This window comes from Triticum dicoccoides, chromosome 5B (assembly GCF_002162155.2).
Source record: "Triticum dicoccoides isolate Atlit2015 ecotype Zavitan chromosome 5B, WEW_v2.0, whole genome shotgun sequence".
Classification (NCBI taxonomy): Eukaryota; Viridiplantae; Streptophyta; class Magnoliopsida; order Poales; family Poaceae; genus Triticum; species Triticum dicoccoides.
In genome coordinates, this window is record NC_041389.1 from 377,189,962 (window position 1) to 377,209,547 (window position 19,586).

Consider the following 19,586-nt stretch of genomic DNA (forward strand, 5'->3'; position numbering starts at 1 on the left):
ACTATTTGTTTGAATTGTAATAATAATTGAACTATTGTTGATTTAGTTTTGGGGTGTATGATCTTTTCGGTTCTATAAAAAGTGAGAAATGATGTTTGTGCTGGGCGCGCGCTGTAAATTTAGGGCGTCTGCTGGAGGTATAACACCGCGCCATATTCTGCAGCTGCTCCTGGAGCAAGCTCCCTGCTGCGCGCAAAAAAAGCTATTTTCATGTTGTAAAAATAATTAGCGTGCCGCAAGGTTGCACGTGTTGGACATGCTCTTATACTAGTTCTGGTTTCATATAACATGAATGCATAAGAGTGAGAACATGTGAGATGAAGAAGCAATTGGGTCTCTCGCAGGCGAATAGTTTGTTAGGGCAACTCCCATGCCTCTTATTCGCGTTTGTCCGTTTGGGTAAAATGGACGGATGACTAGGCCCAACGCGCGGTCGTATCTGCATTTTATGTCCGTTTGGTGTCCGTCCTGATGGAAATATGCCCTAGAGACAATAATTAAATGGTTATTATTATATTTCATTAATCATGATAAAGGTTTATTATTCATGCTAGAATTGTATTGACCAAAAACTTAAATACATGTGTGGATACATAAACAAATATCATGTCCCTAGTGAGCCTCTACTAGACTAGCTCGTCGATTAAAGATGGTTAAGATTTCCTAACTATAGACATGAGTTGTCATCTGATAACAGATCACATCATTAGGAGAATAATTTGATGGACAAGGCCCAACCGTTAGCATAGCATATGATCGTTCAATTTACTGCTACTACTTTCTTAGTGTCAAATACATATTCCTTCGCCCATAAGATCATGCAACTCCCGGATATCGGAGGAATACCTTGTGTGCTATCAAACGTCACAATGTAACTGGGTGATCATAGAGATGCTCTACACGTATCTCCGAATGTGTGTGTTGAGTTGGCGTGAATCGAGATTGGGATTTGTCATTCGGTATGACGGAGAGGTATCTCTGGGCCCTCTCGGTAATACAGATCACAAGAAGCTTGCAAGCCAAGACTAAGGAGCTAGTAAAAAGAGACTTGCGGGTAACGAGATTGAACTAGGTATAGAGATACCGATGATCAAATCTCGGGCAAGTAACATACCGACAGACAAAGGGGTTGCATATGTTGTCATAAAGGTTCAACTAATAAAAGATCTTCGTGGAATCTGTAGGAATCAATATGGGCATCCATGTCCTGCTATATGTTATTGACTGGAGAGGTGTCTCGGTCATCAATACATAATTCCCGAACCTACAGGGTCGCACGCTTAACGTCCATTGATGCTAGAGTAGTATTGGGATACTTGATGAGTGGTAACCAAATATTGTTCGGAGTCCTGGATGAGATCTTGGACGTCACAAGGAGTCTCAGAATGGTCGAGAGGTAAAGATTTATATATGGGAAGTCATATTCTATGTTCCGAAAAAGGTGCAGTTTTTTCGGTATTGTATCAGGAAGCTTCCAGAAGGTTCCGGAGGATTCCGGAGGGGGTCCGGAAGTCCACAAGTGGGTCCACCATGACCCAAGGGCTAGCACGGACTGCGGGAAGGTGCACTGGCCTAATTGGTCTAGGCGCACCAAGTCGTCAAAAGCCCATGTGACCAGGGAGGGTAAAAAAGGAACGAGTCCTGGTAGGAAAAGGATTGGACTTTGAGTCCAAGTCCTCTCCCCCGTAGCTGCGCCCTAGGGCTTGGAGGTGCTGTTTCCACGCCCCTTCACCTATATATAGAGGGGAGGGGGCGCCCCAAGAGGATACACAACGCCCTTGGCGCCCTTATCTCTCTCGTTACTCCATAGTTCCACCGCCCCATCCCGGCGATGCTTAGCGAAGCGCTGTCGGTGCTCCACCACCACCATCACCACCATGTTGTCGTGTTGGTTGTGATCCCATCTACGTCTCCTCTCCCACTTGCTGGATCAAGAAGGAGGAGACGTCATCGAGCTGCACGTGTGCTAAACTCGGAGGTGTCGTCCGTTCGGCACTAGATCGGTTGGATCATGATCGGATCGCGAAGAGTACGACTACATCAACCGCGTGATAAACACTTCCACTCAGTGATCTACAAGGGTATGTAAATGCTCTCCTCTCTCGTAGCTATGCATCTCCATGGATAGATCTTGCGTGTGTGTATAATTTTTTTGTTTTCCATGCAACGTTCCCAAACACAGCCCGCCCCATTTTTGGCGCAAACAAGCGTTCGGTTTGCGTCCACACGGACGCCGAATGGATGGGCACGCGCTTGCTTGTAGCCCGCCTCGAGGACGCGTGGCGGTCATCCACCTACCTCCACCATCCAAAATTAATGCGCACGCGCGGCGGGCCCTGGTTGTCATTCACACGGGGGAGGGCCATCATCCTTCTTAATGTGGAAGCCGTGGACCGGTCACTCCACAGCTTCCACTTCCTGGTCGCCCTGCCTCCCCCAACACGAGCAAACCCTAGCCACCCCCGTCGCGCCCCCATTCACCCGCCTTCCCGCTGGCACCATGGGCTGGCATTGGATCAGCAAGGGGAAGCACGACCACGAGGCCAGCTCCTACTTTGGGTGACGCTGCTCCAACCGTTCTGCGCCGCCTGCACCACCATCTTTGCCCACACTACCTCCTCCACCAGCTTTCCAGGTCACGCCTATGGCGGTCAGGCAGCATGACAGGCCATACATCCACATCGATGTCTGTCGGTGCTAGTGGGAGACCGCGACACCATTACCGTGGGGAGATGCCCACCTGTCGAACAACTGGCATCTTTCCACCGACTTTGTGCCCATCCCAGCAGTGCCTGTGAGTGGCCGCACCCGCCACGCGGAGATCAACCGATGCCGCGCCCGCCTGCCGTCGGATCTGCTTGAGGATGCCAGGTACACCATGGATTCGCCGCTGTGGGACACGTGGCTCCACGACGAGCACGACCTACGGCGGCGATCTTTTTTTTGCCGGTCGTCCTCCGAGCCCTCGTCGCCCGCATCCGGCTCGTGCTGACAGCCCGACGCAAACGTGTGAAGGTCGGCGTGTGGGCGGCATCATGTCATCGCCATCTCCGTCCCCGTCCCCGCGACCACCACCTCCCATGGCCGAGGAGGAGGAGACACGGATCTTGAGGCGTGTCATTGAGGACTCCATGAACACGCATGATGAGCTGCAATGGGATGGCCTGAAAACCGCGCTGGCCCTCTCTGTGGCTTACGACGTGGCCATCCCGGAGCTGGACGTCGATGTCAAGGAGGAGGTGCCACAGGAAGTGGTGGAGGAGCCGCCCATCGCCGCGTGGAACCCTCGGCTGATGGGCCAGCGGTGGAGCTGGACGTGCACGGCGCCAGAGATGGTTGACTCAGTGGGTGTCAGCCCATGGTCACCCACGCCGCCGCGGTCACCAAGGCACGAGCAGGAGCCACGGGAGGAGGTGGTGCACGCGACGCTGGCGCCCCAGTTTGACAGGGGCCGCCAACCCACCTTTGGCAGCCCTACGTCGATCTCGTCAGCAACAACGACGAGTAGGCCAGTGACTCCCGAAGACGACGGCGGGCACAGGCGACATGCCCTTCTTGTTTTTTATGTCTTTTATTATGTTTTAATTACGTGTGGATGTTTATCTTTATGTTTATGTTTTCCTATTATTTATAAGTTTCATTTTGGCAAAAAATCGAAGTCCATAACCCGGTACTATTTGGGACGAGGCATGCCGGTTGGACGCAGAACCGCAAGCGGCCAGTAGTGTCTGTTTTTCTGTCCCAAACGGAGGAAAAACAGACAAGCCGAGCGTCTGTTCGCGATCGTGCATTGGAGGTTCCCTTTGTAGGAGTAGCTTTTTTAGAGTACCGTTTGATGTCGTTTGCATGGCGCCTTCACCTCACCTTCGGTGGCGAGAATGGCATCGAACGTACGGTACTAGTACCCCTGAAATTTTGGCAAATTCATAAGAGAAATTTTACGGGTTTTTATGTTCGAAAAGAAGACCAGTTTAGTGCAGTAGTGCTCCACGTGTCCACCATTGCCCATTTGCAGTGTGCTGACTGCTGAGACGAGGCGAGCCCAGCCAAAGCTCCCCTCCTCTCCTCATGGCCGGCGCCTTTTCCCTTCACCACATTTAACGCCACCACCTCCCTCAAAACGGCAACTGTGTGACCTCCTGCCCTCCTCTCCTCTCCTATGCTCCTCCTCCATCACCACCTCCCCCACCCTCCTCCCCCAGAGCTCACCAGACACCACTGTTGGAACTGAACCCAGGATCACACACGCACGCGAGGTTGAAGAATGCAACAGAACAGATCTCTGAAACACAGCTGAGACAGAGGAGTTTTTGCGACGCGCTAACCTTGCATCTTTTCAGTTTTTCCTTTTATTCAGATAGCAATAGTATGCCCGAGAGTCTCGCCCACGATCCATTCCTTCCGTGCCATCCCACGGATGCAATCGTGGCCAAGTCCTCGCGCACTTACAGGAAGTAGCTTAACTGAAACAAAAAACCTATCCTATGACCATGACTGAACCGCAACGTGAACGACAACACGTTTCTGGTTTTATTTATGCATGCTTAAAACTGAAAAGATACACTAACTTGGAAGGTTCAGGTTCATCGAGGGTAACTTAACATTTCTCCTCCTTAGCCTTGATGTTCTGAACTCACCTCCAGCATCCCAATTTTCTCTTTCAGAACTTGAAACTGAAACCTTGGGAGTGATTTTGTCAGAATGTCTGCATGTTGCTCCCCTGTTCTCACATGCTCCACCTCTATTTTGCCTTTCTCAACACAATCTCTAACATAGTGGTAGCGCACATCAATATGTTTACTTCTCTCATGGAATACATGGTTTTTACACAGAGCAATGGCAGACTGATTACCAATCATGATCTTGGCCTTAACTTCATCACATCCCAGCAGTTCTTCCACAAGCCTTGCCAGCCATACTCCCTGACATGCAGCTGATGCAGCAGCCACATACTCTGCCTCACAGGATGACTGGGCCACTATTTTCTGCTTCTGTGATATCCAAGATACAGGGCACTGTCCATAATAGAACAACACCCCAGTTGTACTTTTTCTGTCATCCACATCCCGTGCATGGTCACTGTCACTATATCCCAATAACTGTGGATGGTTTCCTGCTTTCTTGTAACAACATCCAAGATGTATACTGCCTTTCATATACCTTAAAATGTGCCTAACTGCTGTCATATGTTCCTTGGTAGGTCTCTCCATAAACCTACTGACATAGCCCACAGCAAAACTGAGATCAGGCCTTGTATGCAACAAGTATCTTAGGCTCCCTACCACACTCTTGTACTCTGTTGAATCTACCTCATCAGCTTGACTTGACTTACTGAGTTTCAGCCTGTTTTCCATAGGTGTGTATGTAGGATTGCAATTTGTCATGCCCATTTTTTCAAGTATCCTTGCTGCATAACTAGACTGACAAAGTGTGATACCTTCCTCTGTTTGTTTCACTTCTATTCCCAAATAATAACTCAGCAAACCCAAATCTGTCATACTGAATTTCAAATTCATTTGCCCTTTGAACTCCTGGATAGCTAGCTCACTCCCTCCTGTGATCACTAGATCATCCACATACACACCTACAATCAGTGCAGATCCTCTTGCTTTCTTTATGTACAGACCAGATTCTGATGGACACCTATCAAAACCCAGCTCAGTGAGTGTTGCATCTAGCTTGGAGTTCCAAGCTCTTGGGGCCTGCTTAAGCCCATATAAGGCCTTGTGCAGTTGATACACCTTGCTTTCCTTCCCTTCTATCTCATAGCTAGGGGGCTGAGTCACATAGACTTCCTCTGCTAGATCACAATTCAGAAAAGCTGAGTTGACATCCATCTGATGTATCTTCCACCCAAACTGCACAGCAAGAGAAATCAGCAGCCTGACAGATTCTAGATGAGCTACAGGAGCAAAAACCTCTTCAAAATCAATGCCCGGTCGCTGAGCATATCCTTTTGCCACAAGCCTGGCTTTGTGCTTAACAACCTTGCCTTCAGGGTTCTTCTTCAACTTATAGACCCACTTAACTCCAACAGGCATGTGTCCCCTTGGAAGATCACATAACTCCCAAGTTTGATTTTCCCTTATGGCTGTCAGCTCCTCCTTCATCGCATTTTTCCAGCAAGCTTCTTTCAGTGCCTCAATATGACTTGACGGCTCTTCTAGCCCAAAGAGACATAGTCCAGCATCTGCTAGCTTAATCTCTACAGTTTCCTCATAGAGCTCATCAAGCAGGCGCTTACCTTGAGGTCTAAAGGAGGGCTCAGTGCATGGAGTGGCAACTGACACAGGGGTATGTGTAGGTGTCGCAGGTGAGCCCATAAGATCAAACGGGATTGCCACCCCATCATTCGCCTTCCTAGTTCTGCTAGCCTGTCGAGGAGCTTCTATGGCAGCAGATTCGACTGCCCAATTCTTTGTCATGGCAGTGTGCTTCACAGGTGCAGCTGAGGACGACTCGGGCGATTTTGTTGCCATGTCAGCAGTTTTTGCTGCCTGTTTTTCTGCAAAGGGAGCGTTCTTATCTGCACCTCCTCCTCCTTCAGGCTCTTCTCCATCTGGGTACACGACGATGAATGGTGCCTTGTCCTCATCTTCAAGTGAGCTCGAGGTGTCCCAGTTCCATGGCCTATCCTCCTCAAATACGACATCTCGTGCAATCACCAGTTTCTTACTCTCTGGATCATACAATCTGTAGGCCTTGGAGCCGGTTTCATATCCGATAAAGACCATCTGTTTGCTCCTATCTGAGAGCTTAGATTGGCCTGGCCCTACCTGCTTTACATGAGTAGTGCACCCAAACGTGCGAAGGTGTAGCACTGATGGTTTTTTCCATGCCATGCCTCATAGGGTGTCATGCCCTTTACACTCTTTGTAGGGGCTCGGTTCAGCAGGTACACTGCAGTGGTCACTGCTTCACCCCAGAATCTTGCCGGCATTCCCATGCTTTTGAGCAAGCTCCTCACCATTCCCACAACTGTTTGGTTTCTCCTCTCAACCACACCGTTGTGCTGAGGTGTGTATGGCGCTGTCTGAAAATGTTTGATGCCAAGGCGCTCGCAGTACTGTAGGAACTCTGCTGAATTGAATTCGCCACCTTTGTCAGTGCGAAGGGCTTTCAGCTTTAGATTTTTTCGAGCTCTGCTGCTGCTTGTACTTTCTTTACAGCTGCCAGGGCTTCATCCTTGCATTTCAGTAGCACAATCCACATAAACCGTGAGTGATCATCGACCAACAGCAAGAAGTACCTCTTTCCACCCGGTGTCGGTGGTGTGATAGGCCCACAAAGATCGCCGTGCCACAGGTCCAGTGGCTGGGCTGCTCTGTATGTTGCCACTCCTAGGAACGGGAGACGCCGTTGTTTGGCTATCATGCAGCCATCGCACACCTGGTGAACTTGCTCAATTTTGGGCAGTCCCTCGGCCATTTCCTCTGCTGCCAGTGACTGCAGCGCTCTGAAGTTTAAGTGCCCAAAACGCATGTGCCACAACCAAGCATCCTCCTTTGCATGAGCCAGCAGGCACACTGGTTCTGCCGGCTGTATGTGCAGGATGTACATCCTGTTCCCACTCCTGGGCACACGGGCCAACAATTTCTTCTGCCTGTCCCACACCATGAGGATTCCATTCTCTCCGGTGTACTTGCACCCATTCTCATCGAGCTGTCCAAGACTAATGATATTGTTCTTCAACTGCGGTATGAAGTAGACGTCAGACAAGACTCTATGCTCTCCGGTGAGACACTGCATCAGCACTGAACCGCGCCCACAGATTTGCACAGCTGAGCCATCTCCAAACCGCACTTTCCCTTTAACAGACCTATCCAACTCGGCAAACTTCTCTACATTTCCTGTCATGTGGTTGCTCGCCCCTGTATCCAGGTACCAAGCAATGTCACGGTCACCTGACAACTTTGGGACAACCTTCTCTTCATTGAGCAGCACCTGTTCTGTCGGTACCGACTCCGAGATTGTCAGCTCACATGTTTCCATCATCAGCAGACCTGGGTCCTCTTCCTCTTCTGCCTGAACAAAGTTTGCATTTTCCTTCTTTGGCTCTGGGCAGTCAGATTTGAAATGGCCCATTTCATTGCAATTGAAGCACCTTACCTTGGTTATGTCAAATTTTCTATGTCTCTTTTGCTTGCCGCGGTCGTTGCTCTCGCCGCGTCCAGCCTGCCCACCGTCGGCGCGGTCACCACGCCCACGGCCACGCCCGCGGCGGCCACCACGTCCGCCACCACTGCTGCATGCACCTGGCGCGCTTTTCTTACCCTTCATCAACTGTTCCAGAGCCTGAGTCATGAGCATGAGCTGATCGTCCCTGCTGCCAGACTGACGACACCGGCCTCTCTGATTTTCCTCGAAGGCAGCCAGACGTCCGACAGCCTCAGCCACGGACATCGTCGAGAGATCGCCCCACTGCTCGATGGTGTTGATGATGTCGCCGAACCGCGCAGGAACGGCATTGAACAGGGTTTCGACCACCGTCTCATCGGTGATCTTCTCGCCGAGGGACCGGATCTCCCCGACAAGAGTCATCATCTTCTGGGCAAACGCCGATATGGACTCGCCTTCCCCCATTTCCATTCGATCCAACTGCCTCTTGAGCTGCTTGATCCGCGCCTTCTTGACGCGATCCTCGCCGACGCGCATGCGCCGGATCGCTTCCCAGGCTTCATGGGCCGTCTGACAGTCGCCCACAGCCATCATCACCGGGTCGGGTACGGACTGTGACAGAGCAGCGAACGCCTCATCGTCCTTGACCTGATCGAATTCGGCTGTGCCCTCCAACGCCGGCCACACACCGAACGGATGGAGGAGCACCTTCATCTTCATCGCCCACAGACCATAGTTAGAGTCCGTGAGCATGGGGTACTGGATCGGGACACCACCAGACCTCGCCGGCGTGCGCTGCACGATCGCCGTGCCTTCGTCGCCGATTCTCTTCAGGGGCGGCGTGTACTTTTCACCGCCTCCGCTGGTGTCGTCCTTCTTCGGCGAAGTACTCATCGCCGATCACCGCGGCCACAACTCCAATCTTCGCCGCCGTGCTCCGCCTCCGTGGAACCTGGCTCTGGTGCCAAATGTTGGGACTGAACCCAGGATCACACACGCACGCGAGGTGGAAGAACGCAACAGAACAGATCTCTGAAACACAGCTGAGACAGAGGAGTTTTTGCGACGTGCTAACCTTGCGTCTTTTCAGTTTTTCCTTTTATTCAGATAGCAACAGTATGCCCGAGAGTCTCGCCCACGATCCATTCCTTTCGTGCCATCCCACGGATGCCCTTTCGTGCCATCCCAAGGATGCAAACGTGGCCAAGTCCTCGCGCACTTACAGGAAGTAGCTTAACTGAAACAAAAAACCTATTCTATGACCTTGACTGAACCGCAACGTGAACGACAGCACGTTTCTGGTTTTATTTATGTATGCTTAAAACTGAAAAGATACACTAACTTGGAAGGTTCAGGTTCATCGAGGGTAACTTAACAACCACTAGCTCCGCCAGCACAAGCGAGGCGCGGGGGCGCGATGGGCAACTGCCAGGCGGCCGAGGCGGCGGAGGTCATCATCCAGCACCCCGGCGGCAAGGTGGAGCGCCTCTACTGGCCCACCCCGGCCGCCGAGGTCATGAAGACCAACCCCGGCCACTACGTCGCGCTCGTCATCCTCCGCCTCTCCCCCGAAGACAAGGCGGCAGCGGGGGACGAGGCCGCGGCGGCGGCCGCCGTCGCAGGCGCGGGCGCCGCCGCCAAGATCACCCGGGTCAAGCTCCTCAAGCCCAAGGACGTGCTCCACCTCGGCCAGGTCTACCGCCTCATCACCGCGCAAGGTTCGTCTACAGTCTTCCACTCCTCCCTGCGTTCATCGACGCTCTTCTTCCTCGTCGTCCATGGCACGGAGCTCGTTCCCGCCATCCCGTGCCTGGATTCCGCCGTTCGTTGCATCAATCTAGTTCTAATCGATGCTTGTTGGTGTTGCGCTGCGCAGAGGTGACCAAGGCGCTGCGGGCGAGGAAGAACGACAAGATGCGGCGGTGCGAGGCCATCAAGCAGCAGCACGACCAGCTCCGGCGCGGCGACGGGGCGGAGCAGGGCGCCTCTGACAAGGTCAGCGCCTCTCCATTCTCCTGATGATAATCTCCTCTTCCTATCTGAAACCGCACGAAGCAGTATACTGATTCCTATACGCGCTCCTGCCTCCTCAGGACGCGAACGCGAAAGCGAAGCAGCGGGGCGAGAAGGACCGGCACCGGGGCTCCGGCGGCGCGCAGCCGGCCGGTGGCGGCAGAGGCCGGCACTGGCGGCCGTCCCTGCAGAGCATCTCCGAAGCCGCGGCCGGGCAGAGCAGCAGCGCCAGCAGCAGCATCTCCGAATCCACTGCGAGCTAATCGCCGGATTAACAACCCTCAGTGCGAGAATTATAAGTCCGTCTACTATCCAGACACCGATACACTGCAGGCAACACTTGGTTCATCACCCTCCAAGGTGTGGCGTGCTTTGATTGGAGGCAGAGACATACTTAAATTGGGTCTTATTCGGAGAATAGGTAATGGGCAGTCGACTAATGTATGGCATGATAACTGGATACCAAGATCAGAGCGTTTATCTCCGGTGGTGGCCATTTCAGATGTGCCACCCCAGTTAGTACTATATCTGAATTGATCAATGCAACAGCAGGTTGGTGGGACAGGGCTGAGCTTAGCAGGCATTTCTTGCCCATGGACGTCGAGGCTATTTCAAGGATTCCCATCAGCACGGTCCAGCAGGAGGATTTTTGGGCATGGCACACAAGCGTCTTCTCGGTAAGACCTTGTTATCGCATGCTGATCACAACTAAGAAAGTACGGGAAGACTGGTTGGAGGGTAGACCAAGTTCAAGCTCAACCCAGTCAGGAGAAGGCCTAGACAACGCTATGAAAGATTAAAGTCCCATCCAAAGTCTGGGTTTTTGTTGGCGCTTGGCTCAGCGATCTATACCTTCTGGTGCCGAGCTAAAGCACACCGAGACGTGAGCTATGCAGGGCCGAAAATGATACATGGCGCCATTCCCTCCTTGATTGCACCATGGGAGGTGCGTATGGGCGCTCGTTGACGAATCACTTAGAGAAAATATGATCTTGTCGAATAGTCCGGATGCCAAGGAGTGGCTGTTCCACTTCCACATGCTAGAATATGTGCCACATGCAGACTTTACAAAGTAGATTATCACATTGTAGGCGATCTGGGTGATGGAATTTCGCCCACATGATCGATCCTGAGGGAGGAGTTCCAACAATTGGTATAAGAGCTAGGTCGATTTGAAGCCGCGCTTGCCCCGGGGTGGCGACCTGACTAGCACCTCGGGGCGGACAATGTTGTCGCTGGGTGCTCCAGCGACGAGGAGGATCGGGAAAATGTCGTTCGGCGGAGCGACATGGAAGCAGACGGCGGGATGTCATCGGCAAGGTGGTGGAAGGTGATCGTTGATGGATACAGTGGTGCCGAGGTGCGGTGCTGGAGCTCATCAAGATCGTCGTCTGAAGGAGTAGATGGGTCAAGAAGTCGTGCTAACTCGCACGTGTCGGTCGCCGTCGTCTGTGAGTCGTCGTCATGTCCAAGTGCTCGTCTCGATGAGGAGGCGTTGAAGATGAAGTGCCCCGACGAGAGGATCAAGTTCAACCATGTGGGGGCGGTAAACCAGTGAAGGTGAGTCTCTTCCATGAGGCCATGTCTCTACATGAGGCTGGAGTGCGTGGTGTAGTGCACGGAGTGGTGTGATCCACAGGGAGTCGCCATGTATCTTGCTAGGGTGGATGGTGAAATCCACCGGGTGGGGTATTCCACAAGTTACTAGCGAGGCTCGGTAGTCCAAGCCATATTTGAGATGATCCGTAAATTCGCCAAGTTAAAATTGGGGAGAGAATGTTGGCAACAATCTAGCCAGCAATTTAACTTGTTGTGGTGCGAGCACATAAGTCGACAAACGGCGGATCATCAGCAAGTCAAGACGAGAGAAGCACAGAAGACAAGAGCCAAGATTACAGAGAGATTGTTAGGTATAATCTTGAGTTAGTAGTATTTCGTGTCTAAGTTGTACTCTGATCATTGTGTCCGTATTAGTTTGACCAGGTAGTCGTTTAGGATTTGTAGAGTCCGGTTACAACTCTTGAGTCATTGTACGAATAGATTTAGCTTAGCTGGGTCGGCTGCATTGGTTGTGTATATATAAGCACATCCAAGCCGTGAGTTTTGTAACACCGTGTAGAGAAAACCAGAAAATAAAAAGAGGAAATTAAGGCTACGAGACGTACCCTCGGCGATCAGTTTTCGTGCGTGTGTGTTCGTCCTGTGATTTGATGTGATCGATCTTGATGGTGGAATTCCAACACTGGGGTGCTAGAAGGAAAGCAACTCATGAGGCAATCTTCCAAAGCCCGGAAGCTATTCATGGATTCATTATGAGGTATCTAGCTGATTTAGAGATCGTCGAGAATACTACACAGAAGTAGGTGAAGGTAGGCATCGACACATACATGTATAGAAGTGGATTCCACTGATAGGAGGTATGGTCAAGATAAATGTCGATGGTGCCATTGTCAAGAACCACAGCAAGGGCGGGGCGGCGGCCCTGTGCCGGGACAACCAGGGTTTCTACCTTGGCTCGTCAGCGCGCATAATTAACATGTGCGATAACCCGGACACGCCGGAAGCTACGGCATGCCTGGAGGCCTTATCTCTTGTAGCTAGAGTAAATAGCAAAAAACTACCACATTACAGGTTATCGTTCCGAAAAACTACCGCTTTTTTTAATTTTTAAAAAAACTACCACAAAAGTGGCTGGTTGTTCCAAAAATCCCAAGTGGCCGAACGGTTAAGTTTTAACTGGGGTTATGACATGTGGAGCCCACCCGTCAGGGTTTTGTCGGCCACAGTGCTCACGGCGCGCGGGTGGCGGCCGTTAGGGCGCACGAGCCATCCTGACTAGGTCAAGACGGATCCGGCTCTCACTCTATCTCCCTCGCGCTCACTCACTCTCATTCTCCCCCCTCGCTCTGTTTCCCCTGGTCGAGCTCGCTATCGTCGCCGACCACCTCAGTTCCTCGTCGCCGGCCAGGATGCCTTCTTGGAATGATGGGGATGAGAGCTCCGACGACGACAGCATGGGGGGCAACCTGATGGACATGGAGTACTTTGGAAGCCTCATCCTCCTCCTCTCTGTCATTATCTAGGGTTAGGGTTAGGGTTGAATCAATTTGGGAATGAGTGTTGATGAGCTGTATATTTGTATGGATGGATTCGTTTGGTTTGGTTATCTATTAGTTTTGATCTAGGGTATGGATGGCACTGTGATGTCTGATCTGATCTACCTTGTAAATCTGATCTGACCTTGAGCAAGGCAAAGCTTGACTCAAGTTGAACTAGTTGATGCATTGGTTCTGATCTACCTTTTACTGCATGGAGGACACACCTGACACCATCCCTGAGCCACTCTGGTGTGGTGCTCCCATGGAGGAAGTTGCCAAGCGTACTCTGCACGATATGAAGCCTAGGAAGTGTGTTTCTTTTGAAGGTGCTAACACTGGGAGGAGGTTCTATGGATGCCCTGTTCAGGTGAGTAATTGAGTATCCTAGGTGGATTCAGTTATGCCTAGTTGATTCAGTTAATGTGTAGATTCAGTTATGCTTAGTGGATTCAGTTATGCCTAGTGGTTACTGAATTTGTACATTAACTCTGTTTGAACTGAATTTTGTACCGAATTTATGGTTACATGTCCTTGTGTACCAATCCTCTTTTTGAATTGAAGTTATAACTGAATTTATGCATTTTCTGAAGTATGTGTTCTCTGTTCAAACTACAGGGAGGTGTGAATTGTGGTGTAGTTCAGTGGGTTGATCCTGCCTGGCCTGATGTACTTAAGAACTGCCTCATCAAGTTGTGGGAAATGTTCCATGAGCAAAACCTTGGAAGGATTCAAAACAAGCATGCATATGAGGATGAGGTTGCCAAGTTGAAGAAGGACTATGATCATCTCTGCACTTAGTATCATAAAATGGTTGATGATGTTAGCAAGATGTTTAACTGGCAAGATGGTGTTGGCAAGATTGACTACCAGAAAGCAATGGATGCTGAGAAATATGAGAAGCAAAAGGAAGAGCTAGAGCTGGAGATGAAGATGGAGAAGCTAAGGCTAGCAAAAGAACAGAGGTGTATCCTTCAGGCCCAGGCAGACATAATTCACAACAACAGGAAGGCAATGAAAGAGATAAAGGTGGACGTGGATATTCTTGCACAAGAGAAGACATAGCTTGAGAAACTAGTTGCTGATCTGCTAAATGCTGGCCATGGGAGCAAGGAAAATCTTGAGAAAATCAAGGCCATACTGGAGGCTTGAAGATTTGGACAATGGTGGTTAAGTAAGTAAGGTGGCCTACACATATAATAGGCATTGCAAGATGACGGTAGAAGTATATTTTGTGCAGTCCTATATGAACTGTTTAAGTTATGGTAACTGAAGTGGTGGAGAACCTTTGCTAAGTCTGGCTTATGTTATTGTATTGTTAAGAACCTATCTATCATAAGTAATGCAGTGAAGAACTGTTTTATTTCTTTAGGTTGTTTTCTGAAACTAGCAATGTTGTACTAGTTTATTTTTGGGCCTAAAACCATTATGTACACATTGTGGGCCTAGGTTGGGCTGTTTTATTACTCTTGTGCCTGCCTACCACCAACCATTAGTAGTCTATAAAGCCCACCCCTTGGGTGAAACCGCAGTCAATCCCCCCACCCCACCCTTCTTCACCCCCAACCGCCAAAGAAACCCTAGAATCCCAGGGAGAGATGGATCCTGGAGAGGTCATAAATGGAGAAGAAGAGGTGCCCAGGCAAACCAGGCACAGAGATGCAAGGAGGAGGGTGAGAAGGCAACTTGTTGAGATGATCCTTGCAGCACGCAACCGCAAGGACATAGAGCAGTTCCTGGAGGCATTCCCCCTGGCTCCAACCCTAGTGATGATGATATCATCTACTGGGTAAGGAGGAGGGCAAATTTCCATACTTTTCAGGTCACTAGGCAGAGGTGGACTAGGATTCTGTACCCATGACGCTGCTGTCATGTTTCTGTGTTCCTAGATCTATCTTTCTGTCTATGTGATGTTTGAAGTTGGTGTAAGAACAATGTTGAATGAGCTATGTATGTGATGAATCAAGTTGTCTATGATGCAATGCAATGTATGAAGCTGGTGAAAGAAAAATGTTGAATGATCTATCTATGTGATGAATCAATCTGTCTATAATGCAATTTATGAGTGAATCTTTTATCTATATTTGTATGTATGAATGAATTGATCTGGTGATCTTGATGATTTAAGTTAGATCTGTTATGGTTTGGTCAGATGGCCAAATCTTGTTGTTTTAGGTTTGATCTCTTAGGGTTTGGTGCCTAGATGGGCAAATCTTGATGTTTTAGGTACGATAAGTTAGGTTTTGGTCCTAGATAGCCACTTTAGGGTTGGTCGACAAGTAGCCACCCAAAGTGGCCAAATTTGGGTGGCTTTAGGGTTGGTCGACAAGTAGCCACCCAAAGTGGCCAAATTTGGGTGGCTTTAGGGTTGGTCGACAAGTAGCCACCCAAAGTGGCCAAATTTTGGTGGCTTTAGGGTTGGTCGACAAGTAGCCCCCGAAAGTGGCCAAATGTGGCCACTTTGGGGTTGGTCGACAATTAGCCACTTTTGGGGCTGGTCGACAAGTAACCACCCAAAGTGGCCACATTTGACACCTTTGGGGTTGGTCGACAACTAGCCACTTTTTGTGTTGGTCGACAAGTAGCCACCCAAAGGGGTCAAATTTGGCCACTTTGGGGTTGGTCGAAAAGTTGCCCCCCAAAGTAACCAAATTGACCTAATCATATCAATCAATTATCTACATAACAATGATCAGCATAAGAAATAATTTCATATGAAACAATTCATAACGTAGGACATATCAAATCAAAATAGAGCTTGACAGCAGATAACTTCATTGTTCCAAGCTGATCAAACACAGACCACATAACTTAATTGTTCCAAGTAGTTCAAACACACACCACATAACTTAATTGTTCCAAGCAGTTCAAACACACACCACATAACTTAATTGTTCAAATGAAAACAGAGTTCACTGCAAATAACGCAGATAGCAAGCATGTCTAACAAGCAGAGTTCAAGGCATAAAGCAGAGTTGAGTGCAACACATTCAATGGTTGCCACTGGCTGTGAAATACAAAGCAAATTTGCTTGGGACCTTCCTCTTCCTCTTTGAACCAACATTAGCTTGACCTGATGTTGATGCTGCCCTTGGAGCATTGAAACCTCTTGCAACTCCTGATGATCTGGTGTTCTTTGCTGAAGATGATGCACATGACCTAGTGTTGTTGGCTGGTGCTGAAGCAGGTGCTGGGTTCTTTCTCTTTCTTGATCCACTTGTTGAAACTGCAGTACCAGATGTGGTTGCCCTTGTTGAAGATGTTGCTGGTTTCCTGCCCCTAACTGGTCCGGAAGCTGGAGCTGGACCTGAAGTTGGAGCTGGACCTGATGATGTGGCCTAGCTGGAGGTGGCCTGGTTGGTGCTGAAGTTGTTGGGTAGGATGCCCTGTTTTCCTACAATTAAAAACAAGTTGCAGCTCACAAGATGTATGCATTAAAAAAAGTAGCAGGTTTTCCTTGGTGAATTGGCTTAGTTACCTGGTGGTTGTTTTTCCTTGTCATAAACTTGGCCTTAAGTCTGTATCCACATATTGTCCACCTGTGGCCTTGCAGACCACAGTTACTTCATGTTATTGTGCCCATCCTTGATGTATCCTTTGGAGCTGGCACTTCAAAATCACCCTTTCTCCTAGTTGTCTGCTTCTTGCCTTTCTTCTCCCTAAAAACTGGTGGTTCTATGTCTGGTGTGTTGGTGTTGGGCCAGAATTCAGGACCAGGGACAGGGTAGATGATGTACTAGTATGTATCCTTATACATTGGCTTCTTAAAGAATTGATGCACGTAATCTTCTGGGTGAACTTTTATCTTCTGCATTGCAGATATTGCATGGTGGCAAGGTGATCCAGTCATGTCCCACCTCATGCAAGAGCAGCTCCCTTCATCAAGCTTCACACAATATGTGTTCTCTTCACTAGTTACTTGCCAGATGTTGGGACCAGCCATCTTTGCTTCATAGTATTTAGCCCACTTCTTGCTCTCTTCAAGCTTCTCCATGTAATGTGGGGTTATTTCCCACCTACAGCTCTCTATTTTCTCTCTGATGCCCTGGTACTTAACCATTAGTTTGGTCCTCAACCCTTCAAACATGGTCTTAATTGGTTTGGACCTAACATCTAGAATCATTTTGTTGAAAACCTCACTAAGGTTGTTCACTACCAAGTCAGTCTTGCACACATGATCCATTGCATATCTATCCCAACACTCCTTAGGGATGCCATTCAACCACATGTAGGCTGGTTCACATGCTGCTTTCAAACCTGCCATTCCTTCTTTCTGACCATGTTCAGTGAAGGAATAGTTAGCTTTGTCAACCCATTTCTTAAGTTCTTCTGCTCTAAAGCCAGCTGACTGGAAGTTGGCATATATGTGTCCTAGGCAATATCTTTGTGGGGATTGAGGAAATACTTCATTAATTGCTTTAAGAAGGCCCTGTTGTTTAATTACATAAGCTAGTAATGAGATAACTATAACAGCACTGTTATGTGCATAAGAATAATACAGAGTCGGAGAAAATACCTTGTTCCTGTCACAAATGATGGTGTAGTTCCCAAACTGGTTGCTGGTGCCAATGCAGACTCTAAGTTGGTTTAGAAACCAGGTCCAGCTAGGCCCATCCTCTTTATCAACCACCCCAAAAGCAAATGGGAACACATTTTGTTCCCATCTCTCCCAGTTGCTGCCAATATCTGCTAGCCTGTGGATAACTTGATGAAGCAACCATGAAGTCCTGCATAAACAGAGATAGTTAGGGCCAAATTGAATAACTTGCTTACATTTCAAACAGGATTACATCACTGATTTGTACCTATGAAAGGCCTACAACCAGCAAGAAATCCATCTTTTGATGCTTGGAGGCAATAGAACATGTACTTGAACCTTGGTGTGGGGGCTGGGTTCAAAGGATCCTCAAAAGTTGTCACTATGCACCTGCTTCCAGGGTTTGTGTCAAGCACACATTATAGGTAGTCCCTCAACCTCAGATACTGCTTTCTATGATCACCTTGCACAACATCAACAACCATCAGTCTTACCCTATATGCCAAACTCCTAGGTACATGCACCCCAAACTTCTTCTTAGTATGTTTGAGAACGGTCTCTACATCAGCCTTTACATTTGATCTAACTGTGTCCTCCACAACTTCTGCAACCCATTCAGCAGTAACCTTTGTACTCTCTCCACAAGCTCCACAACTATGATCCATGTAGCACTTCTTGATTGTGAATGTATCTTCATGGGCTACTTTGGATGCAGTCATGAAAAATTCACATCCATTCTTCCTCTCTGGGCACCAAACAATAACCCTTGATGGTTCATTCCTATGGTACTGAAAGTTTCTCAAAGTCCTAACATGAAAATTTCTCAAAGCCTTTCTAAACTCATACACATTGGTGAAGCAAAGGTCCTTGCACAGCTGCTCATGTGCATCAGGTACCTTTGGGTCATACCATTCCCTCTCTTTCTTCTTCTTCAATCTTCTCTTCCTTCTAGAAGGTAGTCTTGGAGTCTCTCCATCTGACTCAGAAATGCCCACATCACCAGGGAAGCAATACTCATCAGCTTCAGGTACAAGATCTTGAAACTTTAGGATCTCTGGCTGACTGTGAGCTCTGGAAGTTGGACCTAGATTTGTTGCTGCTCTTCTCACAGGCTTTAGTTTCTCAGGCCTGCATTTTTCCACAACTATTTCCTCTCCACTGTCAGCCTCTTTCTCCTCCTGCCAAAACTCTAAAACATCACTATCACCTTCAAACTGTGGTATGTCTTCTACATCATCTCTTTCTTCTTCATTTCCAATATTTTTGTCACCTCTCTTCCAAGCCTTGTAGGACATCTTTATCCCTCTATAGTCACCCCTATCAATCTCAAAGTCTGAGGATGATTTGTCAATATCATCATCCTCTTCACCAGCAGCCTGTCCATCATCATCCCCACCATGAGCTTCTGAAATGTTCAAGTTACAGCTTTGCTGTGTGTACAAATTAACTTCAAGAGGGTGGACCACTCCATTTTGTGACAGACTTAATACAAAACCAGGACCCCCCACTGGACTGCCTATTGGAATTTGTTCTTCACAAACATTGTGAGCCCTATTACATTCAACATCTCTATCTTCATTTGCCTTGAAAACAATGATATTGAGTACTGAAATCTGAGTGGTCTATCATTTCTTCAACTGCATCTTGACTATCCAGAAGCAATAAACCTTCCTATCCAATCCCTTGTTCTTTTACCCAGTACATGTAGTCGTCTGACCCATAGCCTTCAATCTCAGTAAGTGCTGTCAAGTTTAGAAAAGTGATGTCTGAAACAGAAAACCTCCTTTTCATGTTATCTCTGCCCTGGAAATGCAGCCTAACCT

At 48.8% G+C, this 19,586-nt stretch overlaps 1 protein-coding gene across 1 annotated transcript; it reads left to right on the forward strand.

The window, feature by feature from the left end:
• Window positions 1-9,495: 9,495 nt before the first annotated feature.
• On the forward strand, window positions 9,496-10,571 carry LOC119309264. The gene is made up of 3 exons (XM_037585298.1): window positions 9,496-9,836; window positions 9,995-10,113; window positions 10,212-10,571. The coding sequence occupies exons 1-3, from the start codon at window positions 9,536-9,538 to the stop codon at window positions 10,392-10,394; spliced, it is 603 nt and encodes a 200-aa protein (XP_037441195.1). The 5' UTR covers window positions 9,496-9,535; the 3' UTR covers window positions 10,395-10,571.
• The last annotated feature ends 9,015 nt before the right edge of the window (window positions 10,572-19,586 follow it).

Excerpts from the sequence above, each read along its gene's own strand:
- LOC119309264 (XM_037585298.1), top strand. The coding sequence starts at position 9,536 with ATGGGCAACTGCCAGGCGGCCGAGGCGGCGGAGGTCATCATCCAGCAC. Across the intron at positions 9,837-9,994 it reads CCGCCTCATCACCGCGCAAG|AGGTGACCAAGGCGCTGCGG; the intron begins GTTCGTCTACAG and ends TGCGCTGCGCAG. Across the intron at positions 10,114-10,211 it reads AGCAGGGCGCCTCTGACAAG|GACGCGAACGCGAAAGCGAA; the intron begins GTCAGCGCCTCT and ends CTGCCTCCTCAG.